Source organism: Schistocerca nitens, chromosome 1, assembly GCF_023898315.1.
Source record: "Schistocerca nitens isolate TAMUIC-IGC-003100 chromosome 1, iqSchNite1.1, whole genome shotgun sequence".
NCBI classification, from domain to species: domain Eukaryota; kingdom Metazoa; phylum Arthropoda; class Insecta; order Orthoptera; family Acrididae; genus Schistocerca; species Schistocerca nitens.
In genome coordinates this window covers 638,282,804-638,310,733 of record NC_064614.1, presented here as the reverse complement: position 1 = coordinate 638,310,733, position 27,930 = coordinate 638,282,804, and the positions used below count along the sequence as shown (strand labels likewise).

The following is a 27,930-nucleotide window of genomic DNA, read 5'->3' as shown; positions in this document are numbered from 1 at the left end:
ATTTTCTAACTGTAAAGAGTTTTTTTATACTCTCCTCCATATACACACATTCCATGTTCCAAATTTAAGCACTGTTATATCCACAATCCTGTATCTTTGTAAGGACAGTCATGCAGACCCAGCTCCTTCTGAACACACTAGCCTCCCCACCCAAAACCAAAAGTGCCTTTATCAAAGCAGTATTTTCTTAAACAAGGCAGTGTTTTCTTACTCAATACTGCTACTAATTGACAAGCTATCCTCAGCTTACTGTGCACTGCTGTATTAAAACAAAACAAACTTGTAGAACAAACTGTCAAACTATGTATTTTCCTTCTGATTCTTCACTATTAGGATGTTGTTTGGCTTGAATTTCTTAGATCTGGAAAAGCTCAATTACTTCTCTAGCATAACCTGCATGACATTTCTTTAGATCTCATGCAGCTTATCTTGATACTAGGCATTCACATGCCTGATGGTCATTTACACAGAGCTATCTTTGTCTTAATTTTTTTACTGCCATGGCTACTAGCAAGTTGTGAGTCAGAAGGAGTGGCACAATTGTGTACATCAGCAACAGTCCAACTAGGTGTTGCATCCTGTAATGTGTATGTGTGTTTCTAAGAAATATTACTACTACTATTAATGAATAAGTTACAGAGAGTATCTAACAGCCTCCACTGCTGAATAGTAACACAACATTTTTGCCAGAACAGTTATATTTAAGGATGTCTCTTAAATTGAATTAGTGATTATTTATTTAGTATCTGATAGCGATTCGGACCCACCCAGCCCGAATATCAATATGAAGGAAAGATCAGAGATATTTTGGCTTCATACAGAGACTGCAGCTTGATTACATGGAGGATGCTGCCACCACAGACAGGTCATGTGGGTCTGTCCACTGACTCGACAATTTCTATAAACATTGTGGCCCTGCACTTGTATGGCAATTCTCATCATTCTCTGAAGCTTTCAATATGTGCAACAGATAGCAGAGTGATTGACCTTGACTGCATTTATGTTTCGCGATTGGGATCACTCTCGGGACTATGTGTACACGTTTACAACAAATTTCATTATACCCTGCGCTTTGCTTCTGGCTAACTATTCACTCCATGAACTCTGGCATCAATGACCTCAGAAACTGCCCATTTTTATCATTGCTGGTGCAAGTGATTGTAATCAATGTTCTACCTATGTCTAGCAAGTCAGAAAAAATTACAGAATCAACCTTGCTAGCAACTATATCTACAGGTGACACAACAGGTTTCATTCCCGCAGCCTGTGATCTGAGTGGCCTGCCCTTCCTTTTCTAACCTTCCCCAGCTTATCCCTTTGTCCTCCTAGAGGGAAAAATTAGTGGTTCCAAAAGTTAGGATGGTTTTGTGTTGTTTATCAGCAGTACTAAAAAATTTGTCTCTTGTGCAGAAGCACAGACCAGCAATTCTGTCTTATATTTTCTGACGTAAATTTTTGTTTAATTCAGTAATTGATTTTATTTTTAATATGTAGTAAACCATACATAGAAAACTGTATGTGATACAAGCTATGCATCATACAAAAAGGCCCTGATGAATTACTAGCACATACTAAATGATATTTCTACTGAATAAGTAAGAAGCAAGAACCCAGAGGAAGAGTAATTACGAGATACTCACCTGAGTATTAAGATAATAATGTTTCCACAAGGGACGCAACTTATGCTGGCCTCCCACATCCCAAATAGTAAATTTCAGGTTCTTGTATTCAACTGACTCTACATTGAAACCAATTGTGGGTATTGTTGCCATAAATTCATTCTGCTTCAATTTGAATAGAATACTTGTCTTGCCGGCACCATCCAGACCCAGAGTAACAACACGCATTTCCATCTTCGGACCAATATGCACCCGGTTGTCCTGCATGAAGTAATTAAAATGAATCATAACACATGCATCACATACCTTGAGGTATTGGAAGTGCAGATAAAAGAAAATGTGTACTAGATGAAGCTTCTTAATAGTGATGATGAAATTTTTGCTGCTCCTAAAAAAGAAAAATCTGCATGGTGTGAAGTGATTTAATTCTATTTTTAAACCTGTAATCCATGTTGCAATGCATGATAAGTGTGGATGTTGCTGTAGGATAGCCAAACAGGGAGTGATATGTGGAGACTGCAGATTGAAATTTCCCTGGGGTGGTCATAGTGGGCAGCAGAGTAGGGGGGGGGGGGGGGAGGGGGGGAAATATTTTGAACCAGATAGGTTGAAAGGGGAAAAAGACCTCGGGGTCTGAGTGAAGGTAACAAGCACAAGATGGTACAAGGTAGATTAGGAACAGGATACCAGGTAACAAGTATTGTGAAACCAAGTGCTAGCCTTGGCCAAGGGACCGTGAACATAGGAAATTTGAGCCAAGGTTTTAGCAAAGAGGATCAGGTTATTGTAGTGGGTGGAACAAGAAACAGCACAGCTAAGAACAGTAATTACAGCATTAGGGGCGGCCTGGACAAAATATGAGAAGCAAAAATATACACAAATGTGAGTTTTGTGGAGGCTATGCAGTACCATCGACCAGCCCTGGGTTAACACTGATTTGATCTGTGTGGACACTGAGTTGAGCAGGCTGCTGCTGACTGCAATCTTATATGAGTGCAGTACCTGTTGCTACATTTGGGAGATGGGGATATATCAGACATGGCCTGCACATGGCGAGATGAGGGGAAAATAGGCTGTCTGACCTTCTTGCAGACAATATATGGGGAGGGCACCATCACATGTAGCAAGATCCCTGTGGCTACTGATTTCAGTCCCTTTTTTTTTTTTTTTACATTAGAATCTGGATTCAAGCACCTTGTTTTGAAAGAAGTCAAAATAACAGTAGAGCCCCACAAAATGCTTAAGAATGCACAGAAAATTAAGATTAGCTTATTTCATCAGAATATTAGAGGACTGAGTAATGAGGTAGAAGAACTTCTCGTCTGTTTCGAAAAGACAGACATCCTGTGTCTGTCTGTGCACCACATAACCACAAGGGTAGGTAAGTTACATATAAAAGATTAAACTCTAGCAACTTACTCATATAGGTAAAGGAGGAGTTGTTACATATATTAAGATAGAACACATGTTCAAAAACATTGAGACAAGTAAATTTTGTAGTGATCAGCGCAAAGAAGCACGTGTTTGAGAAGTAATAGTGAATTGTAATTGTATGTACTGTATATAGATCACTACCAGGAAATTTTGAACTGTTTATGAGGAGTCTGAATTCCTTACTGTGCTCTCCATCAGATAACAGCAAGCAGTTAATAGTCTGTGGTGACAACAGTGTAGATTTTCTACAGGATTCTGACAGGAAAAATGATCTGGAAACATCTTATTTGACTCACGCAATTTAATCTCATTAATTAACTTTTCAACACAGGTGGACAAAGACAGTAGGAACCTAACTGGTAATGATTTCTTTGATGAAGCTCAAAGCAAATAAATAACTATTTACCCAGTAACAAATGCTTTCTCAGATCATGATGCACAGTTAGTTAGGACAAATAACCCAGCACCTTACAGTGTGGATAGTCCTCAGTGGGAATCAGTTAGAATAATTAATGATTCCAGGACAGATGTTTTTAAGAATAATTTACGTGAGATGACTTGGCATGAAATTTATAATGAACCAAATCCTAACAAAAAATTTAATCTATTGCACGACAAATTCATATCATTATTTGAGAATAGTTTTCCACACAAGCTAATCAGAAAGGACATTAAACAGTCATTTAAAAAGCCATGGATCAATAGAGGGATTAAAATAAATCATGAAACAAAAAGGGAAACGTAACTTTTGACAAGAACAAATAGAGATCCTCCAGTAGTTGCACATTACAAAAACTCCTCAAAATTACCAAGAAAAGTTATTAAAAATCAAGTAACATGCACATAATGTCAGAAATCAGTAATTCTGACAACAGACTTAAGGCTATATGGAATACAGTGAAATGAGAAACAGGACAACCAGCCACAGGACAGGATAACATCATTATTAAACTGCATGGAATGACTATGAATGATGAACCACAGTTAGCAAATATGTTTAATAATCATTTCTTAAATATACTAGAAAGGATAGGAATAAACAGTCAAGAGAAAAATCACAGCAGTATGTTGAAAAAGAATCTCACAAAATTGAATCATATGAATTATCACCAACTTCCCATTCTGAAACCGAGCGAGGTGGCGCAGTGGTTAGCACACTGGACTCGCATTCGGGAGGACGACGGTTCAATCCCGTCTCTGGCCATCCTGATTTAGGTTTTCCGTGATTTCCCTAAATCACTTCAGGCAAATGCCGGGGTGGTTTCTTTGAAAGGGCACGGCTGATTTCCTTCCCCATCCTTCCCTCACCCGAGCTTGCGCTCCGTCTCTAATGACCTCGTTGTCGACGGGACGTTAAACACTAATCTCCTCCTCCTCCCATTCTGAAATTAAGACAATTATACATTCTCACAAAAATGAAAGCTCATCTGGTTTTGATGATGATGTCAGTAACTACTGACCTGTTTCACTGCTGACATCATTTTCCTAAATTTTTGAGATGACGATGTATTCTGGGATAGTATCTCACCTTAGTAGCAATAATACCCTTAGCAGATCACAGTTGGATTTCAGAAGGGTTGCTCTACTGAAAAAAGCATTACTAATAAAACAGCACCACCTGATATTTTCTGCAACCTATCTAAAGCATTTGACTGAGTGAATCACAGTATTCTCCTACAAAAATCAAGTTTTCTGGGGTTTATGGTACAGCCAGCCAGTGGATAATGCCATATCTAACCAAAAGAATGCAGAAAATTGTACTCAGCAGTCCAAACAATATAGTCTGGGGAACCTGACTGGGGAGAAATCAGGTAGTGGGTTCCCTAGCCACTATTGTTGTCTTCTGTCAAATACACAAGTAGAATTATTCTTTTTGCAGATGACACTAGTATTGTAAACAGTTCAAGCACACATACAAAAACAGAAGAAATGGTAAATGTAGTTCCTGAAAGTATCAGTGACTGGTTTTATGTGAAGGATCTCACCCTCAGTTTAAAAAAAGACACAACATATTCAGTTCTGGACATCTAGGGGGTACTACACCAACGCTAAGTGCAACACATGGTGAGGAGATAACAAATAGGGTGAAAACTTCAAAGCTCTGCAGTGTCCATATTGGTGAGAATTAAAAAAAAAGGCACATCTTGGAACTCCTAAAACAATTTAGTACAGCCACATCTGCACTTATAATCACTGCAAATCTAGGGGAGAGAGAAATCAGTAACTTGACATATTTTGCATATTTTCATTCAATAAGTCATGTGGAATAATGCCTTGGAGCAACTCATATTTATGAAAGAAAGTCTTCACTGCTCAAAAATGTGTGTGCTGTAAGAATAATACCTGGTGTTCACCCACCATCATGGTGTAGACATCTGTGTAAGGAGTAGGGCACTCTGACTACTGTTTCACAGTACATTTGTTCCTTTATGAAGTTTGTTGTAAATAGTCCACTACCATTCAAAAGGAACAGCGATGTACATAATTAGCCAACTCCTTCTATTGCGTAGAGGAATTTCTATTAATGTAACGTGTATAAGGTGGTGGGTAGGAATTGCTAACTCACATCTATACTTTTTTTTAAGAAATTTACTAAATGTAACCATGTACAAATTAATTTGATTTGGAATGTGAACGTAAAATGACTTTTACCAGGTCACTATATTTATTGTGCAAAACGATCCATGGAACATGAAACTAACTAAATAACTAACTTTGCATACATCATCAGTAATAAAACGTTTGGGTTGGTGGGACTAATCCAATACTTTGATATGACAGTTCAGAGCAATACGAGATAAAGTTATGTGAATCCAGTTTTCCCTCAGGACAAGCTTATAGTCATGTTGGGAGTAGAGTACCGGTATCAGGGAAATCATAATAATCCCAGATTTGAGTATTTCTTTGCCAGCAGTCGTAAAGTTCCTCCCACAGGCTTTTATGCTATCACAGTTTTCAGTTTTGTACAACATTTCTCTAGAAAAGTCAATCAGGTTGTATGAGTTATATATGACGTGGCAAGACAGTCAGTATGAATGAATGAAACTGAATATAATGTCATAAGAACAAACATTTTTGAGCTGTTATTTATGAAAAGTACTTTTAATTAAAAATTAAAGTGAGCACAGAATAGTACCAATACTTGAGACTGAAGAGTACTGTGTACCTACCAGCCACCTATAGAGGTATGCACACAGCACTGCTCCACTTGCTCGTGTTTTGGCAGTTGATACATAAGTGGAAGAACATTATTTGCTATGCAGTCATAATTGCAGTATAGCCATTAGAGTGTCATAAATTTTCCCTGGATTATACTGAAGGACAGAAAAGTGCAGCATCAGCTTCATTTTCAATGTCACACCATATGAGAATGTACTTTCTGCCTGGAAAATCTTACCTTTGTGAATGTAATTGGTATGCTTGGGTCAGGCTGGAGCTGCTCGGGACTTAGATCAGAGTATTGTTGCTGTTGCTTCTCAATATAATTCAGAGCTTCCCGTAATTCACGAGCTTGTGTAAGAACACGTGCATCGTCTTGTTGTATTATCTGTTCACACTGTAAACAAACTACGGCCACCTGAATAACGAAGCATTGTATTTTAGACAGTGTTAATAAAAAGCACTATTAAAACAGTTAGACATATAGATTAGTTTGTATCATAAATCAATACTGGCATAAAATGAATTTTAAATCTGATACAGCATTTTAAGTTTCAGTAAAATGCCACCACATTATTTATTACACAGAAATTAAGTATGAAATATTGCATATTCATAAATCATTCTGTTAAACGTGCTTGCTGATTTTTACATTTAAGATACAGAACAAATGCCATTTTGATTATAAGGGGGTACCCCCCTCCCCCAACCCAAAAAAAGAAAAAAATGGAATTATTTTATAAAAGCTATACATTTTCAAATGATTTTCAAAACAACCTTATCCCATTCAAAATACTCTCCATTACAGCTAACACAAGTGTCCCACCAGTGCTTCCACTGTTCGAAACATTTTTTATAGTCATCTTTAGGAATGGCTGACAGACCCTCCCTCATTTTTTTTCTTGACTTCTTCAATATTGTCAAATTGGTGACCTTTCATGGCCCTTTTCATGCACGGAATTAACAAGAAGTTGCACGGAGCCCGGTCACATGAGTAAGGCGCGTGAGGCTGCGGGACCAAAAACTGTCTAATAGAGATGGCTGTGTGTGCAGGTGCATTGTCATGGTGGAAGAACCAGTCTCCTGTCTGCTACAAATTGGGTCTTTTCTGATGAACAAGATAACCCACAAGTCACTGATAGTTGATCAGTTGTCAATTCGGGCAGTTGATTGACGTCCAGAACTAGGTTTGTTATCAATTGACATGTCACCATTTTTAAATTGAGCAAACCACTCGTACACTTGAGTTCTCCCCATAGCATCATCTTGGTAGGCTGTTTTCAACATTAAACCAGTTTCAGCAGCATCCTTACCAAGTAGAAAACAAAATCTCACGGCTGCACGTTGCTCACTTAAACTTGCCATAATAAAAAATGAAACAAAAACAAAACAGGGCTAGCAAAAACAGTCACTGCAGATGAACAGAACAAGCCAGGTGGACAACACAGGCGGCACTGAACTGGCAACGAGTTGTGCTATACACTCCTAGCAGCAGAAATGAGTACTATTCAATCTCTGTCTGCGGCGATGTACAGTTTTCTTCTTTTTTTTTTTTTTTAAGCCCGTTGTATGTAATAAAGTCAATCTGGATTTCTAAATGGTTCCAACAGTGAGAAGGCTGTTCACACATACAGCAAGAATGTACTTAATCAGTTTGATAAAAAGTTACGAGATCCTCATGTGTTCTGTAATCAGCTGAAGGCATTTTATTGTGCAAATCATAACTTCCTTTTAAGAAAATCAGAATGTTATGGTGTACCAAGAAATGCTATAAAATGGTTCAAATCATGTCTTTCCAACAGAAAACAAAAAAGTGTCAATAAGAAAGAGTCCCATACTACACAACAGTCACAATCCAACTAAGAACTAATCACCTTTGGCATCCCACAAAGTTCCATCTTAGGACCCTCACTTTTTATCATGTTCATTTGTTGTATGTCTGTTTCTTCAACAACACAGGTTCTACTGAACACCAATTAAATTTAAATAAATTACAGAAAATAACAGATCCTTATTCTTCATGAACCAAACAAAGACTTTTAAAGGCAGGTAAAATACTCTGGAGATTTACTAAATAACTCAAATGTGGTGCTGAAAACACTGTTACTTAGGCTGAGAAGCAATCTAATTCAAACCTTGCTCTCAGTGAACACACACACACACACACACACACACACACACACACACAACATCACTGCACTCACACTATGCACACTATCCTAGAGAACAGGGAACACACACGTCCATGTGAAAGCCAAGCCAAGAACAACAGAGTTTAAATCAATGGCCAGAAATTATGTCATCATAAATAAGTCCACAAGCGAGCAAGTAGTATATGTCAGCAAGCTGAGGCAAGTGAGGCCAAGATAGTCTGCGACAATCCTTAACAACCATTGTTGTTTACCCCCATGTTCTGGCACCATTGGTCATTCTGCACTGTAAGTAGGTGTAAGTGTAATTATATCAATCGATCCAATGATATGTTCAGTGGAATTACAAGAATGTTACTGAGCTTTCATCGTTAACATCACTATTTATTTTGTTGCAATAAACAGCACGTAAAGTATTATTTTAGAAAGAATGGGTAATGAAATTAAAATGGACAATTCTTTCTCATTAAACTTTAAGAAGATACAGGATATGCAGTTCCTGAAAATACAATACAACTGGATTGATAAAACAATCTACTCATCGAGTGGTGTCACAAGAAAACACATATAAAGTTTAAAGACATGTGCATGCTTTCAGAGCTAGTGGTCCTTCTTCTGGCAGAAAGGTTGAAGGGGAAGGAAGAAGGCTGAAATAAAAGGACTAGTGAGGTTTAGGAAATGGAGAGAGTTTAACAACATCACCATGAACTGTGGGTCAGGGGAGACTCACTGGACTGGATTAAAAGGAAAGACTGTTTCCAAATCTCATCCGGTAGGGTCCCCAACAATCAATCTTTCCATTTTGTCGCATCTGGTGAAGTCTCTCCTGAGCCAGGGTTGGGGCGACTTTCTCAAACTCTGCCTATTTCCTAAACCTCAACAGTCCTTTTCCTTCATCCCTCTTCCTTCCCCTTCAACCCTTCTGGCAGGGGGAGGAGTCATTGGCTCTGAAAGCTTGCACATTTCTTTAACCTTTCTATGTTTTTTCTACTGCCACAACTTGGTAAATAGATTTTTTTATCTATCCAATTAAATTATATCTTCAAAAATTGATCATTTTCATTGATACATCAGTATATGCAGTTCAGAACTTATAAGAGTTGTAGTTAGTTATACATATCCACTGAACTATTCATTCATACCTTTGAATGAAACTAGTCTGAGGGTGGAACCAAATGAAAATGATTGTTCAGCTGGTCAGACTACTTATTCATTATTTTGAATGAAACTAATATGTGGGAGCAACTGAATAAAAACAATCATGTCATTTGGTTGTAGTTTTACCTGTCAGTTGGATTATTATTCATTTCTTCTTCCCCCCCACCCCGAATGAAAGCAGCCAGTGCAGTTAATCAAATGAAAAGATTCTATGCCATTGTAGCTTTGCGTAGTGACTGAATTATTCATTCTTTCTTTTCATAAAAACAATCAATAGTTTTTCTGTCTATTAAACCATGCACTCATCCTTTTAATTGAAATTGCCCTTTAGTGTTTCACATGACTGAGCTATCCATTCATTCTTCTGAGTGAAAGCAGCCTGCAATATTTTAATTATCTGAACTACAGCAGTGCTACATTATACTGACAGAGGGTGGTCCTAAGTGAGAACATATCTCAGGGGTACGACAAAGTTAACATAACCAGTATACATGTTCATTTAATTATGAACTAAATGGAGTAATTTTTCTATTCATCATTTAAAACTGATTCATATACTGTTGTGGATTAAATTGTTCTGGTGCCATTAATGTGTAACTAATTAACCTGATGTATCACTGGGGTAGGCCTGCCATCACGTAAGTTGCCGACCTCAAACAAAAACTTCGAAAACCATGGACACGTAGGTCAAATTGGATTATTCTCCCAGACACTAACAATCTGTAGATGATAAGCTGGAAAATGGCCATGATGTTCAGCAGGGTATGGGGACATGAGAGAGGGAACGTTTCCTCGCTTGCATTTCAGTGCTAACAACACCAGCGCAGCGCGCCTCCTACCAATCAGCAGATATAATTTATACATGAGAGTAACAAGGATTTGTGAAAGTGCATTGCAGAGATGTTCATATTCAGACATAGAACTAATTTTCACTAAAGAAAATGAATTTAAATGAAATCAGTTTTATACAGCTTAATGAGTAGAAGATAAATGACATTTTAACACATTCAGTTGTCTGGTGGGCAGAGTGGCGTATCTTTGTGTGCGATCACCCATTGTCAGTGGCTTTTGACTGTCTTAATAAAGAACTATTGAAAATACAGGGTGTTCCAAAATTGTCTTTACAACTTGGATCACATATATTTTAGAAATGGGGATAGGTATAAAAGTGCAGTTTATGGCATAATGTTCAAACAAGCCTACGGTTCTAGCAGCCGCTTAACAGAGTTCAGAGTGTTAAGGTGACAATTTTTTCTAAATCCAAACTCAAGACACATTAAAAAATTTTGATGTTGTAAAAAGAGTCTGAATTAATCGTAATAAATACAAACTATAACTTTAATTTGTTACAAAAAGTACATTAATTTATATTTTATTTAAACCTTCTAAGATGAAGGAGTGCGAGCAGGCATACAGAATTTGTTAGTGCTGTAAATTTTCTTCGGCATGCCCGTATTCTTTAATAAGGATAACATTCAACTCAAGTTTAATAATAATTCACTCTATTCACTAACACTGTTTTTCTTGTTTCTACAACAAACTGTGCTTTTTAACTGTTACATACAGTACTCATTTGAGCAAATACCCTTTCACTAACAGCATACCGATACAGGGAAATGTACATACAATTCCGGATAAATCATTTCATAATCGTTAAATCCAGGACAAACAGGTGTCCCAAATTACTTTTGAAAAAATTCAGAACAGAGCTAGAAAAATCGTGACTGTCATGAAAAAAGGGGGGACAGAGGGTCACAATCAATGTGTGTGATGTCTGTAGCACAGAGGTTAGCTAAGAAACATTCCAGTTCCATTTTCGGCCTAGGATGTCCTCAGTGAAGTGTGCTACTGCTGCTCTGGTGCAAGCTCACAGATTGTGCAAGTACCGAACGAAGGAAAAAATGTAATGGGATCCTGCAGGACCTAGGTGTCAGATCTGCTCTGTACGAACCCTTCTACACATTACTGTAGGGTAGTCAGTAAAAAAAAAAAGAAACTGCTTTAGGTGCCTGTGAACTTTATGTCGCAAACTGGATCTTTCGACATATACCCATTTCTAAAACGATTGCATGATCAAAGTTGTAAAGACAATTTTGGAACACACTGATGCACACAGCAGAGTGACTAAAAGTGCTTGCCACTGCATTTTTCATAGACTACAATGAAGAAACTATCTATAGTTATGTCTCCCTATAATGAATTGTAGCTAAGGTTTATTACAATCTATTACCAATCAACTGAATTTCCACAAGCATGAAAATAGGTCCAGGTTTACTCCAGACAGTTGTATAAAAACCCCACAGCACAGCATGGAAATTGGGACACATTGCAGCCCTAGTTGGGGATGCAAAGGTGAGCACAATGGTTCTCTCTTAAGGACGTGTGAAGAAGAAAGGAAACTCATCTCATTTTCGAGAAAGTTTGAATTTCATTTTATCGGCAATGTGTGATGATCTCCATAACTGCAAAATCATTTGAATATTCTGCCATTTATTCATATGGAAGTTAAAAGAACTTAAGTGGCCGCTAGCTTGGTACTTTACAACTGGCCATTACTAGTGTAGCGATCTGGCCAAGAATTTTCTGTCAATATTTCATTTTCTTGGGTACACTGAGAAGATAATAAGTAATCTTTCTTTCCTGTTATTTCTGTTAGTCATTTATTTCCACTCTGGTAGTCTGAATCTATGGATCTCACTACTAATTATAAAAATGCTGACCATTTGCAAACCAAGTCAACTACATAAACAGCAATTGGCATTCACTCATTAGGTTTTATTCCACTGAGCTCATATAGCCTCTCTAACAGACAGAGAGCAGTATGTCGTCCTGAATGGGGAGACTTCAACAGAAACAGGTGTAACATCGGGTGTGCCCAAGGGCTGTGTAACAGGTCCACTGTTTTTTACGATTTACATAAATGACCTGGTTGATGGTATTGACAGCGGCATTAGACTGTTTGCCGATGATGCTGTAGTCTCCAGGAAAGTAGTGTCACACGAAAGTTGTGAACAAATCAATGAGGATTTGCAGAAAATAAATGCATGGTGTAATGACTGGCAGTTATCTCTCAATATCAGTAAGTGTAACCTACTGCATATAACAAAGCGAAAATACCCATTAATATTCAAGTACAATGTAAATGCCTGGTCTTTGGAAGCGGTAACATCCATCAAGTACCTCGGTGTGACTATTCGAAATGATATCTAATGGAATGATCAGATTACACAAGTAATGGGTAAGGCGAACTCTAGATTGCGGTTTATTGGTAGAATCCTGAAGCAATGCAGTCCTTCAAGAAAGGAAATTGCTTACAATACTTTAGTTCGTCCAGTCTTAAAGAGTATTATTCGTCTGTATGGGACCCTTACCAGTTGGATCTGATTCAAGAGATTGAGAAGAGCAGAAAAATTTGTGATATACATTTAGCCATCGCGAGAGCGTTACAAATTTTATAGAAAGTATGAAGTGGGACACACTTACAGACAGACGACACGCTAAATAGAAGGGGCTGCTCACTAAATTCCAAAATCCGATCTTCGCCGAGGATGTAGATCATATATTATTACCACCAACGTTCGTATCGCGCAATGATCACCATCCAAAGATAAGGGAAATTCGAGCTCGTACTGAGGCGTTCAGACAGTCGTTTTTCCCTCGCGCAATCCGCAAGTGGAACAGGGGGGGGGGGGATATGGCTTTGGCGCAAATAGTGCCCTCCGCCACACACCGCTTGGTGGCTAGCAAAGTATATATGTAGATGTAGATGAACGGGGATTCCCCTAGCAGACACATCATGTACTCTATGCACGCCTTCAAAAATCAGCTTATGATTCATTCAGAAATCAACTTAGGATATGTTCAAAAATCAACATGAATGCCTTTCAAAATCATATGAATAATTGACAAACCAACGTGCACTGGATGCTAAAGCCTTTGACACATTTTGTGCTGTGGCCTTCTCCACCAGACAGCACGGCACCTAGAGTATCAGCAACCAAACTGACAACCCGCCGCCGCGGGTCGCCCGCTTCGCAGGCACACCGAAGCACTACACAACCGACAGGCAATATTGATGAATGGCCACAACAACAACAACAACAACACAGCAAAGACACCAGCGGCCACCAGGGGCCACTACCGGCCCACATAAACATAAGGAAGAGGTCGCTGCAGATCCCGGAACTATTTTCACACGTCAAACCACATAATGGAAAATAGTTCCGAGGTACTCATCCACCGAAGTGCTATAAAGGCCGGCGCTCGGCCTTTCATTGGCAGTTCATCAACCGCCAGCAGAAGTGGATAGCTGCCGCCTCGGCAGCCCGGCTTGGAGCCTCTCGCTGATCTCTGGATTAGGCTTGGTATATCAGAGAAGTCTCTGGCAGAGACTAGTAGGAAATTATTTCAGTTGTTTTCTATCTTATTCTTGTATGTAGTTGTGATTCAAAGATGGATCACTGTTTTGTGTTGGTGTTATACTTGGAGAATTTGTTTTGGTTAATTGAACAGTCCGATAAATTGTTTTCGGACTTTGATCGTTAGTTCTTTCTGCTTACGCAGACATAACATTTTGCTGTTGGCAGACACTTGTATGAGCACTGTGTCTTGTTGTTGTATATGGTGCATATCCTTTGCAACTTAAGTTTTATTTTTGTTTAGTTGCTGCTGTATTATTCTGCAGTAGCGAGATACAGTAATATCCATTGTTAGAGTGTTGGTTCTTACCAGCCAAAATTACAAAAATTTAACTGAAAACTAAAACAATGAAAAATTCCCAGAATTCTAAAAAATTCCCGCGTTTTTCCCAGTTTTCTGCTGGATGGAAAAATTCCCAGGTTTTTCAACGGATCTCCTGGATCGTATACACCCTGCACATATGTATGTCCTCAAGAGAAGTAGGTGATTCTGGCTGGAAACCACATTCTTCATATTTCATCATTGCTAAATTGAGAATGTTAATTGGATTCCACATTACTGTGTAACTGGAAGGAAAAGAAAAGGTACTATTAGCAGGTACCTTACGAAAGCACAATAAATATTAATTCAGCTTATCTGTATTGTCAATACTTACCAATACTGCAAAAAGCAACTGATAATTTGTAACAGATGTTACTTGAGTGGCTAATTCAAGAGTATGTAGTGTCCGATAAACTATCAATGAATGGTAACCTGAAATGTCCCTTACAAATTACAATTGGGTTGTGTCATGTTTCCTGTTTACAAATGCACCACCGACATTGGCTGTGTGTGTGCCTAGTTCGCATGCGCAGTTGCTACAGCGCCGCTGCCTGGCGCCCTACAAATTTGGCAATTTTCAGCTATTTTTTTAATACTTGCAGTGTCTCTTAGCTGCTAAAATTTTGACAGTGCATTTCTTACATTGTCTTCTTCCTGTGTGAAAAAATTTCAGGATAGGTTTCAACATGTCTTATTGGACCATTCCCTTGTTAATTCAGCCACATTTGCACTTAGAATCATAGCAAATCTTGGGGTGAGACAAATTAGTAAACTGACGTATTTTACATATTTTCATTCAATAATGTCACATGGAATAATGTTATGGGGTAACTCATCTTTAAGAAAGAATGTCTTAATTGCTCAAAAATGTGCTACAAGAATACTGTAATATGTTGTACTCAATCACAACCAGGTCACAGACATGTGTTTAATGAGGTGGGCATTCTGCCCACTGCTTCGCAGAATATTTATGCCCTCATTAAGTCTGTTGTAAATACTTCAATACAGTTCAAAAGGGACTATGATGTACATAATCACAATACCACAAGGAAAATTGACACTCATTATTCCATGTTATGATTGTCTTTAGCACAAAAAGAAGTGCACAATGCTGCAACAAAAATGTCTGATCACTTGCCCTGTGTTATAAAATGCCTGACAGACAGAAAAGTACAAGTTGCGAAAGTTTCTCCTTGACAACTCCATCTAACCCACAGAAGAATTTCTATTTATTTTAATGTGTAAAAGGTGATGGATAGAAATTAATGAAATAAAATAAACTAAAAATAACTTATAAAATTTTGGCATGTAGCCATTTTTACAAATTAATTTGCTATGTGACTGTAAAATGCTACGTTACGCATCATTGCATAAACTGTGGATACGCATGTTGGTTTCTTGTGCACATTACTCAAACATGACAATACGTGATAATTTATAAAATAAAAATAGCAAAGACCTATGTTTATATATACCTGGGAGAGTGAGGCTGTAAGATCCTCTTGCAACTGGCGGAGAGAACATAAACGTTCACGAATGTGTGTGTCAACAGCTGTCATGGCTGCTGCCTCTTGTACATCTAGTGCATCTCGCAGCTGTTGAAAGTAAATAGCAACGCGGGCACGGGCAATCTCAGCTGTGCCAAGTTCTTCCTGACTTCCACCATCCAGTCGCTGAATCACATGCTCTGTGATTTAAAGGAGATGGACTGGATTAAAAAGTATAGTAACAAGAAAACTCTGCAAAATAGTTGTTAAAGGCAAAGTAGATCAAACCCCATTAATACAGAATCAAAATACTTTTTAAAATGAGTGTACTTTTTTAGTTTTATGAACTCACTTATTACGAGGGTTGGAACTTAAATAGTGGCAACTATTCATTCACAACTGATACAAAAGAGTTACATGTTTGCAACTGTTACTGTTCTTCAAAGTAGTCACCAGCATTGTGTAGAACCTGTTGCCAGTGATGTGGAAGGCATAGTATACCGTTAGCAGAGCCTATTCTGCTGATGGTGCGAATGGTGCAGTCTACTGCCTGTCGAATCTCTGGAACAGTTCTGAAGAGAATGCCATGAAGTGGTTCCTTCATCTTCAGAATCTAATCAAAGTCACAAAGACTTAAGTCTGGAGAGTATGGTGGATGGTACAGCACTTCCCAGTCCCATCGACCAAACAGAGCAGCCACAGCTTGTGCTGTATGCGCCCGCGCATTTTCGTGCAAAATGATAGGTGGGTTGTGCAGAAAGTGTCGCCGCTTCTTTTGCAAAGCATTATGGGTCACCACAAAAGTCAAAAGTGGCAAAAGTTATGGTGACTCTCGTGTACGACTGTGATGGTGTTATCCTAACGCATTACGTTCCTCCATAGCAGACCGTCAATGCACAGTATTACTGTTCGTTTTTGGAGCATCACCTGCGACCAGCTTTGCGAAAGAAGCGGCGACACTTTCTGCGCAACCCACCCATCATTTTGCACGACAACACAGGGCCGCATACGGCGCAAGCTGTGGCTGCTCTGTTCGGTCAATAGGACTGGGAAGTACTGTACCATCCAATATACTCCCCGGAAGTCCTTGTAACTTTGATTTGATTCCGAAGATGAAGGAACCACTTTGTGGCATTCACTTCAGAACTGTTCCAGAGATTCAACAGGCAGTAGACCGCTCCATTCACACCATCAACAGAACAGGCTCTGCTAACGGTATACTATGCATTCCACATTGCTGGCAATGGGTTCTACACAACGCTGGTGGCTACTTTGAAGGACAGTAACAAGCGCAAACATGTAACACTTTTGTATTGGTTGTGAATAAATAGTTGCCACTAATTAAGTTCCAACCCTCATATTAATGGCTTTGAAAGTTTAGTTCATTTATGTATTTACTTAAGCCCTGTAGCAGTACATGAATCAAAGCTGCTCAGATATGGAATGAATCACTATGTGATTCACAAAATACTGATTTAAATGTAAAAAGAAAGACCAGTAAATAAAAATGCCCTATATCATATTACATCTATCAGCACTATTTTCTTGTCCTTCCTGTCATGTCAATATAAGAGATCAGGTGAAAATAATTAAGAGACAGTTGGATTGCGCTGAAGTATCATTACATGCTGTACATTATCATATTTCTTTTCATACAAAGTGTGATACATTTAACATATTAAGCATACCGTCTTATTGCTAGTTTCCAATCTTATCTTCATTTCCTCCCTGATTATGAACATGAAAGTCTTGAAAGCTTGGATAGCTTTTTTCCCTGCTTTTAAGGGATTCCCTTTACAGAACTTGAAATTTAGTCTATGGAAGATAATAAATATGGCCAGCCATACTGTGCCCACAATAGGTGGCTCCCTCTTAGCTTTGGGTCTTAGCAAACTTGCCTTTCCTTCTGAACCTTATTACTCTTGCTTCAGTGAGGAAGAAACTAACAGTTACAAAAACTAGGAAGAGTCTTTTTTGACTTTTAATGTGTCAATTGGCAGTACTGAATTTTCTTCTGCTGAAGTACTAACCAGGCATTCTGTCTCCTTGTAATTTTACAATTTTCTCTAGTGAATATTGCTTCTGATCAATAAACCACCTTTAGGGGACTGTTCTTGTTTTGTCCAGATTGTGTCTGTAACTCTCTATCATCTTTTTCCATCACTGGTTAGTGATTATTTTTCTATGCTCAGTGATGTCTCTCCTGTATCTCCTCTTGCCTCTCTCAACTTAAGAGTACAGGTGAGCTGCCTCTCCTTGCTAACCCTATCGCTATATCACTATTTCCTCTCTGCAGAAGGAGCTAGGAAAAGTGCCCCCCCCCCCCCCTCCCCCGTCAGACACATTTCCTCTGGTGCTTTGACAGATACTTGCTTTTTCGGTTTGGTGTTGTTCCAATGAAATCAGCCCAAACAAATACTGTTTATCATGCATTTCATGTGACCCCCAGCACCAATGGAAAATATCAGTTTGTTTCCAATTTCAAATAATGGTCTGAAACTGAATTTTACATGACTGTTTGATGAAGTCTCAAATTAGTCTAGTGTGATGTCTGATTTACTACCATGTATTAAAAGGGACAGCAAAATGCAAAGAACTCAAGAAGTGACTGGGTAGTGCAGCTGGGTTTGTGGTGGTAGGCAGACAGCGAGGCAAGGGCCAGCACCTGAGACAGGGGGCATAAAGTATTATAAAGGAGGGAAGATTAGGGTATCTGATCAATCACCCAGCAAGGTAATAAAAGAAACCTGAAGAAAAGATAATGACAGTTTAACAGGACCTACAATCAGAGAGGAATACATATATACTGCATGTTTACAATCTCTGAAATAATATAAAACAAGAATGCCAACAGGAAACAAAGTAACCTATGGAAAATGGTGGTACATACCTAACTTACGAACTGTTTCACTGACATCCTCCATGAATTTTCTCATATGCTGAACTGTGGTGATGACAGATGACCGTACCTTTTCTGCTTCTGTTTCCACTAATGCATGCTGCAAATTGAGTAAAATATACGCAGTTAAAGGTGGTTTACAAAATATCACATTTATATAAAAGGGAAGAATCTAAATATCAAGAGAGCTAGTTGCATGCAGGATTGTAGCAGTTAAAAGATACCTATAGCAAAGACTTCATCTTCTGGAACTAAAAAGGGAAGGAGGCAATTAGACAGTGTGCAAACATTTGAAAATGAGAATAAAAATGATAGTGATGTGAAACTTCCTGGCAGATTAAAACTGTGTGCCGGACCGAGACTCAAACTCGGGACCTCTGCCTTTCACGGGCAAGTGCTCTACCGACTGAGCTACCCAAGCACAACTCACACCCCATCCTCACAGCTTTAATTCCGCCAGTACCTCGTCTCCTACCTTCCAAACTTCACAGAAGCTCTATTGCGAACCTTGCAGAACTAGCTCTCCTGGAAGAAAGCTCAGTCGGTTCAAATGGCTCTGAGCACTATGGGACTCAACATCTTAGGTAATAAGCCCCTTGAACTTAGAACTACTTAAACCTAACTAACCTAAGGACATCACACACACCCACGCCCGAGGCAGGATTCGAACCTGCGACCGTAGCAGTCCCGCGGTTCCGGACTGCAACGCCAGAACCGCTAGACCACCGCGGCCGGCTGCTCAGTTGGTAGAGCACTTGCCCGCGAAAGGCAAAGGTCCTGAGTTCGAGTCTTGGTCCGGCACACAGTTTTAATCTGCCAGGAAGTTTCATATCAGCGCACACTCCGCTGTAGAGTGAAAATTTCATTCTAGAAACATCCCCCAGGCTGCGGCTAAGCCACGTCCCCGCAATATCCTTTCTTCCAGGAGTGCTAGTTCTGCAAGTTTTGCAGGACAGCTTCTGTGAAGTTTGGAAGGCAGGAGATGAGGTACTGGCGGAATTAAAGCTGTGAGGATGGGGCGTGAGTCGTGCTTGGGTAGCTCAGTCGGTAGAGCACTTGCCCGCGAAAGGCAAAGGTCCCGAGTTCGAGTCTCGGTCCGGCACACAGTTTTAATCTGCCAGGAAGTTTCATATTAGCGCACACTCCGCTGTAGAGTGAAAATTTCATTCTAGTGATAGTGACGTGTTTAGTAGTACTGAAACATGTTGTAAACATATAGATAAAATATGAAGATATGAATAAAAGGGAAAAGAAAGTTTATAGATGATAAAAAGAAAAGTAGACAAAGAGATAGGTACACAAAATTAAGTACATACGAAGGAAGGAAGAGAGATTACAAAAAACAGAGCTCGAGCTCGGAATTGGGAAGGAAACTGACCATGTCCTTTTCAAAGGTACTGTCACAGCATTTAGGGGGGGGGGGGGGGGGGGAAGCTAAATGTGAATCTGGACAGCATACACAGAACTAAGATTCAGCACAAGTCATGACCCAAGCAGATGCTGGAAAGTAAATCCCTATCTCAAGCTCTATGTTGCTGTTACTAGAATTAAAGTGTTTAGAGCACATATACGATGAACCAGATTCATTAGTATCTGCTTTGTGTTACCGATCTTGCTGTGGATCACAGCTTGTATATTATTTAACACACACTAAATATTATCTCTTAGGTTTTCTCAGCATGGCTGATTAATGGTGTGTTTCAGGTGTTCAGTCAAGTTGTTAATACCATTTCTAGATTCAATATTGTGATGACCAACACAATCATCTTCTTCAGGTGTATGCTATACATACTCAGTGCCTGTATTCCAACCAGACTATATTGCTGGCATTGCATTGCTATACATAGCCAAGTTCAGCTCCCAGTGCTAACAATTTCCTTTGATGCTTGTTTGTTCAGAGCCTGCACTGTTACTCCATGAAACACATGTTCTCTCTTCACTTTTCAGATTTGTTGGAGGAAATGGCCAGTGACATCTTAATAAACTGAGTGCTGAATTCCAAGCTTTGTTTAAATGTATGCCTGGCAAAGAGAGCACACAGATGGCTACAGCCGTACACCTACAATCAGCTGGTAGAACATCATGATGGCTACGGGCATTCACTTATGCCTAGCAGGTAGGATGGCTTGACAGCTAAGGGCATACATCTACGCCTGGGCACAGGAGCAGGTAAACATTCTCACCAGCAAGAAAACTTGCTGCTGAACAACATTGCTGCCAATGCTGTCATTAGCTGCTCTTCTTTGTGATACTGGAAAGCACTACAGCTTTCACCTGTATTAATTGTACAAATACAGTAAGTGATAACATATGTTATGAATAGCAAAATCGTACTTGGACATGCACTCAACTATAACACTATCTGTGAGACTAACAGAAAACTACGTCCTACGGATAACTGTTAAGCGCACTCACCGTAGGGTTAAGGAGTCCACTGAAATGAAGATGTTAGAAGAAAGAAAAATACTCTGGATGTCAAATTAAACACCTTTCAGCTGTCTACTTTCCAACCTTATTTTACTTGGCAACCAGTTTCAGCATTTTACTACATCATCTTCTTGCCCCTGACTGATGTGTAGGAAGATTGCACCTCGGTTGTGATCAATGCAGGGGCTAGCAATACCGGTATTAGAAGATTTTTATTATAGCAATCACTTCAACCCTCATCTGCGGACTGTTAGATTGGTTGATCACAACCGAGGTACAATTTTCCTACACGTCTGTTGGGGACCTAAAGATGGCATAGTAAAATGCTGAAACTGGTAGCCAAATAAAATAAGGTGGAAACTAGATGGCTGCCATCTTTGGGCCCCCAGCAGATGTGTAAGAAAATTCTACCTCGGTTGTGATCAACCTATCTAACAGTCCACAGATGAGGGTTGAAGTGATTGCTATAATAAAAATCTACTAATACCGGTATTGCTGGTCCCTGCATTCATCACAACCGAGGTGCAATCTTCCTACACATCAGTCAGGGGCAAGAAGATGATGTAGTAAAATGCTGAAACTGGTTGCCAAGTAAAATAAGGTTGGAAACTAGACAGCTGAAAGGTGTTTAATGTGACATCCAGAAGTTTTTAGGTCTTCTAACATCTTTATTTCAGTGGACTCCTTAGCCCTTCGGTGAGTGCGCCTAGCAGTTAACCATAGGACTTAGTTTTTTTGTTAGTCTCACAGATAGTGTTATAGCTGAGTGCACGTCCAAATACGATTTTTTTATTCATAACATGTGTTATCATCACTTACTACATTTGTACAATCAATTCTTACAGCAGTTTGGTCGCTATTCTTGTTAGGAATGTGATTGTTGTGTTTATGGTGTGTTTTGCTGCCATGTGCCTTGCGATGTAAGTATTTTCTATACTTGCAAGTTTCTTTTGCTTCAAGGCAATCTTTCTTTTATTTTATGGCAACGAAAATAATCAGTTATTGATAATATAATAGAAATGGATAGATAAAAAAAATCCACTCACCAATTGGCAGCAGGGGAAAACACACACACACACACACACACACACACACACACACACACACACACACACACACACACACACGTATTTAATGTTTACAGGCTTTCGAAGCCAGTGGCTCCTTCTTCTGGCAGAAGAGTTGAATGGGAAGGGAGAGGGATGAAGGAGACTGGAGAGCTTTAGGGGAAGGGGTACATTTCAGAAAAGTCACCCTGAATCCCAGGTAGGGGAGACTTACCGGATGGGATGAGAAGGAAAGACTGATTGGGGACTGCACCAGACAAGATTTGAAAACCTGAGAGCTTAAAGGTAGAAGACTGCGTAATATGTACAATAAAGATTACTACTAAAACATCGTGGAAGAGTTAATAAAAGAGAAAAGCTAAGTGCATCGTATGTAACAGAGGTGGGAGGGCAGTCGTTGAAAAATAGACAAGTCAGAAAATGAAAGATGTTGAAAACTAAAATGGAGTAAAGAAAGGAGTAGTTACTGTCAACAAATGCTGAGATGGAAGGAATTATCATAAATTAAGGTCAGGTGGGTGGCGAGAATCAAGGACATGTTGTAGTGCTGGTTCCCACCTGTGGAGTTCTGAGAAACTGGTGTGTGGAGGAAGAATCCAGATGGCACGTGTGGTGAAACAGGCACCATGGTCATGATTGTCACATTGTAGAGCATGCTCTGCAACACGATATTGCCTGTTGCCAATGTGCACCCTATGCCTATGCCTATGCCCATTCATCCCTACTGATAATTTGGTGGTAGTCATACTGATGTAAAAGACTGAACAGCGTTTACATAACAGCTGGTATATGACATGCCGTTTCACAGGTGCCTCTCCCTTTGATAGTATATGTTTTGCCAGTTACAGGTTTGGAATACGTGGTGGTAGAAGGGTGCATAGGGCAAGTCTACCAGCAGGGACAGTCAAAGGGGTAGGAGCCATAGGGTAGGGAGATGGGCACAGAAGGAGCATAGGGTCTGGCAAGGGTGTTGTGGAGATTGGGAGGGCGACAAAAAGTTATTTTAGGTATGGTGGGCAAAAACTCGGACAGAATGGATTTCATTTCAGGTTGTATGTTTTTAGGAAGTCATGGCCTGACTGATACACTCAAGACCAGGATAATACTGGGTGTGCATGATTTTAGGAAGTCATGGTCTTGTCGAAGTAGCTGATTGATACATTCAAGACCAAGACAATTCTGGGTGTTGCATGATTCTGAATAGCTTTTCCTTTATTTTAGTATGTAATGAATATTCATACTGTATCAAAGTTCTCATATCAATTTTCATTATTGTAAAAATATCTGATATAATTTTGCAACAATATGTTCTGGTACTTTTACAAACGGGTTTCATTAAGTCTCATAATAGTGTGGAAATGGAGAAAAAGTAGGCATTTTAGAGACACTGTGAAATGGTACATCATGAAGACTATGAGGAAGTATTACAAGAATTTTCAGAAGAAGAATTATCAGAATTGTTGGATTCATGTGAATTCGAGTTGGAAGAGGAAGTAATTGAAGACAAAAAACACAGTAGTGACTTTGAACAATCAACAGAGGGAACAGATGTCCACATGGCTGGAAAGGAGTGACAACAAGCAGATGATTACCATTCTTACATAGGAAAAGAAGAAAAATCTCTTTGGATGTATGGACCACTTCCTCCTTCTTCTAAAATCAAATTCAAGAATATCCTAAAAGTTTTTCCAGGTCCAAAAGAAGTGCTAAAATTACAGAAAAAGAAATTGACGTGTTTCACCTATTTCTTATTGATGAGATGATGACAACATTGTGGAAAATACAAACTGACCCATTCAAAATCGTAAAAGAACTGAGGTTCAGTATTTCTGAGAACAATACTGCAGACACCGCAAAACCAGAGATAAAGGCTATTTTTGTGCACTATATCTAATACATATAAAAAAGGAGGATACACAAGTTGCTGAGAACTGTTAGATTCAGATAGCACATGAATGATTGTTTAGTGAGCTCTCTTCAGCTATACGCCTTTCACTTTCTGCTTCGAGCACTTATGTTTAATGACCTGGGCAACCAGAATGAGAGAAAACAAAGCGATAAACTAGCACCTATTTGAGGCTCAGGTCAAGAATTTGTTGACAAGTGTCTTGATCACTCAGTACAACCCTAATAAGCCTGCAAAATATGGGATCAAGATTTATGCCTTGTGTGATGCCAAAACATTTTATACTCTAAACTTTGAAATTTACTGTAACAAGCAGGTGCCAGGGCCCTAAGTGAAGTCTAACGAGCTTGATGACATTGTACAAACATCAGTGATACCAACTGAGAAAACAATCAGAAATCGTACAACTGATAATTACTACAGTAACTGCCATCTGGTTGAAAATCCCCTCAGCAAAGGACTGACTTCCTCAGGAATCATGAATAAAATTAAATAAAATAATCATGCCTCTTTGGATTTCAAGAGGATTTTTGTATGGCCGCAACTGTTCCCAAAAAGAACAAAACTGTGATTTTTTTATCAACAATGCACAGTACAAATGTAAAACGTCAAGAGACTAAGAAATTGAGAGTGAATCTGGACTGAAATTTACCAAAGGAGTAGACACTAGAACATATGTGCTCATCAAACAGCACTTCCAAAATTATGCAAAAATGGCCACTTGCAATTTTCTACAGACACCTAGATATTACTGGGATAAATGCAAACATTACTTTCAAATTCAACGACATTGGTACTAAAGAAAGAAGATGAATCTTTTTTTAACATCTTGTTCTTGGCTTGATGGAAGAACATTTGAATCAATGAGTGTTACTTCAAATACTTCCCAAGATATTTATGCCTTCTTGACCAAGTATAGGCACAAAAAAGAGCAGACCAAGGTACTCACAAAGTATGGAATTTGTTACATATGTCGCAGGCATAAAAACAACAGAATAAAAAGAGAATGTGTAAAATGCAAGAAATATTACAAGAAAGAAACATATTGTCACAGCCACAAAGTTTTTGCAATGTGAAAATGAGCTGCAGATGGAAGTTGACTAATTTATTCATAATCATAAACAGGAGTGGGAGTTTATGAGCACTCCATTTCCTAATTTGTTCTCTTGCACTTTCTTTTCATGTGAATCAGTGCAATAAAGTGATATAATTACAAAAACCCATGAAGGAAACAAATAATATTGGCACCTTATAATGACAATGATAGTTAATAGTGAAGGCAAGGAATAAATAAAAGATTATTTGTATAGAGCCATGTAATGTCATGCTGTGTTTTCTTGATTATAATGCAGCCAGCAATTACATAAAAAATATTTTTCCTAAGGATAAAAATGTAATACTAATTGCGGTGTAAAAGCTGCAAAGAGCACACTCATCGAAAACTTAAGGGTTAATTACGGTGTCCCACAAAATTTCATTTCCTGATTATATCTGAGGCAGTGCTCAGCAACAGCTGGTTTGCTTAGTAGTTGTAGTCAAGTGTGTTATTAATGTTCTTTGCATCTTTCCTTAATTATCTGATTAGTCTGAACCACATACGACAGGCCACATTCACATGGAGTGACAGGTTTACACTGACTAGAATCCGAGAGTATTATTGGAACTACTCGTGAATAAATGAAGTCATTCTGTAGGTTCTTCTCAGTCATGTCCTCTATGGTAATTTTTTTTTTTTTTGCCCCCAAGAAAATAAAAGGCAATGTTATACATTTATTTCACAGAATGGTTTCAGTGTCTAATGTGACTGATACCAACTGAGAACTCCTCTAACTCCTCTTCACCTCACAGGACTCATTATTAAGCATTTCCTATAACTGACACTCAGTTACTGTGACAATATGCATCCCAATCAAATAAAAATAATATTACATATACTAATTTTTATTTATAACATCTTAGTGCGCAACAATGCAAAGGAAGTTCAGATGTAACAAAATAACAGTGCAGATGTATATTTTCTGAAATCCAAGCACTCAATATCAGATTTTTTGATAACTGAGACTGGGTGTAATGCACAAATTACAAGTAACACACCCTTGACTAAATCAGGGCGAAGGGCACTGGTAGATTTTTTTTAAAAAAAGGAAAGCTGTTCTGCTAATCGTGAGAATAGGGGTTTTGTTTCGTTATCAATTTGTAATGTTATATGGGCAGTTTGGATAGCATATTCCTTAGTGATTAAGCTGTGTGAATAAAAGAATTCAATTACCAGTGTCGGAACTAAGTGTCACAGACAGAAATATTTTCGAATAACGGGGAGTTAATTCTATGGTCACGAAGTTTTGCGCAAGATTTCAGCTTCGGACTCACTGCTTAACGGGAGGCGACTATATTTCGCCAGTTAACAACATACAATTCCGTCACTATTATGAGCGAAAATATTATCGCAGTTCTGGGCAGGGTAGAATTAAACATCTATAAATCATTCTCCCAGAAAGTAACATTATATTAGTTATTCATTCACTGCCACTAAATTTTCGGCTAATGAAACAATGGTTCACCTCGAATATAGCTACTCTCTTATCGGTACAAGTTCGGACTTTTGGGCTAAGAAAAACTTGTTTCACCGTCTGTAGTTCATGAAGCAAAATTCCGAAATCATCTGACTTGACAAGATGCTTCTAATTGGTATTTTCACTGCAAAAGTAATAATTCATGTACGGAACGATCAATGTTGCAGTTACTGCAAATTTGAAACCCATTCCTGAAATACGACGAAACCGTGATTCCGTTTTACTCTTATTTCATCTGCACTTCATCCTTCTCCTCAGTTCTCTGTATGCAACATGCTGTCACACGGAACTTTTGAACTGGTATGTAGAAAAAGTATCGTCTAAAGTCTTCCTCTTTATTCTTGCCACATTTAGCTATTAGTCTGCCTTCGTCGTGTACTACCAATACTATACTTCCATTTCATACATTTTCCACATTGTGTTGTCTCTGGGAGCTTTAAGATTATCTGTTTAATTCTCAATACGAAACAAATGTCCTGTCACGGCAATCACGCAATTCCCAAGACGGAAAGCAGCACGCGCAAACTGATTGCGAGGTTCAACCAACATGCTATCTGAAACGCTTATTTGTTTGGCGTGTTCTTATAAGAATTAATCTTTGCTGGTATATACCCTACTATTGAAGAATGTTTAGAACTATTTAAACACACGCAGCTGGCCATTGCAACGAGAAGACTGGAATGGGTCTTTTCTTCAATGGAAACTACATATTGGAGAACCAGACGAAAGGAGTTATACGTGCTTCCGCTAGATGGCAGCACCATTGAACTCCGCGGAATTTCACATTTCTCAATTATTTGTGTATGATGTTTTGCAAATATAATAGTACTATTTTGACTCTTTACGCTAAGGAAGTATGCGGATTTGATTACAATTACATTTATGGGAAATCTCAACGAATTTTAATTATTGTGACATCGGTTCTCTGTACTACATGTTTCCTCGGACATTATATCTGCCTACTCTAAGAGCGTACTAACCGTGCCTTAAACTAATGAGTAAGGAAAATATAGAGCCTTGGTGACGCTTGGCTCCGCTAGCCAAACTAGCACCAATAATTTTTGACGAGGTTCAGGTCGTCCCCTTGAGCAGCCTGTCTACTTTTACAGATTGCTCGGGTGACAGCGATCTACCTCAACAATTTAATTAAAAAAACAGCTATAGAAATAAGCTCTACTAACAGACGGCACGGCAGACAGCATTGTTTATGTAATCTATTGCACTCATTAGACAGCAATTAAAATAAAGCCACACATGGCTATTATCTAGTAGGAGTATACCCAGTCTTTGTCACTATTCTCACAATTAAAA

At 38.8% G+C, this 27,930-nt stretch overlaps 1 protein-coding gene and 1 non-coding gene across 3 annotated transcripts in view; one reads left to right on the top strand and one right to left on the bottom strand.

Moving 5' to 3' along the window:
• LOC126258078 (E3 ubiquitin-protein ligase TRIM23-like) overlaps positions 1-27,930 on the bottom strand; it is a 61,593-nt gene that overhangs the window by 25,357 nt on the left and 8,306 nt on the right. For both annotated transcript variants that reach the window (XM_049955614.1, XM_049955613.1), the window contains exons 5-8: positions 18,638-18,746; positions 15,736-15,947; positions 6,451-6,630; positions 1,641-1,880 (exon numbers count right to left, since the gene is read on the bottom strand). In XM_049955614.1, coding sequence (XP_049811571.1) covers positions 1,641-1,880; positions 6,451-6,630; positions 15,736-15,947; positions 18,638-18,746 — 741 coding nt within the window. The remainder of the gene's footprint in view (positions 1-1,640; positions 1,881-6,450; positions 6,631-15,735; positions 15,948-18,637; positions 18,747-27,930) is intronic.
• LOC126205079 (U12 minor spliceosomal RNA) lies at positions 27,601-27,755 on the top strand. The gene has a single exon (XR_007540543.1). It is a non-coding gene; the product is annotated as a U12 minor spliceosomal RNA (small nuclear RNA).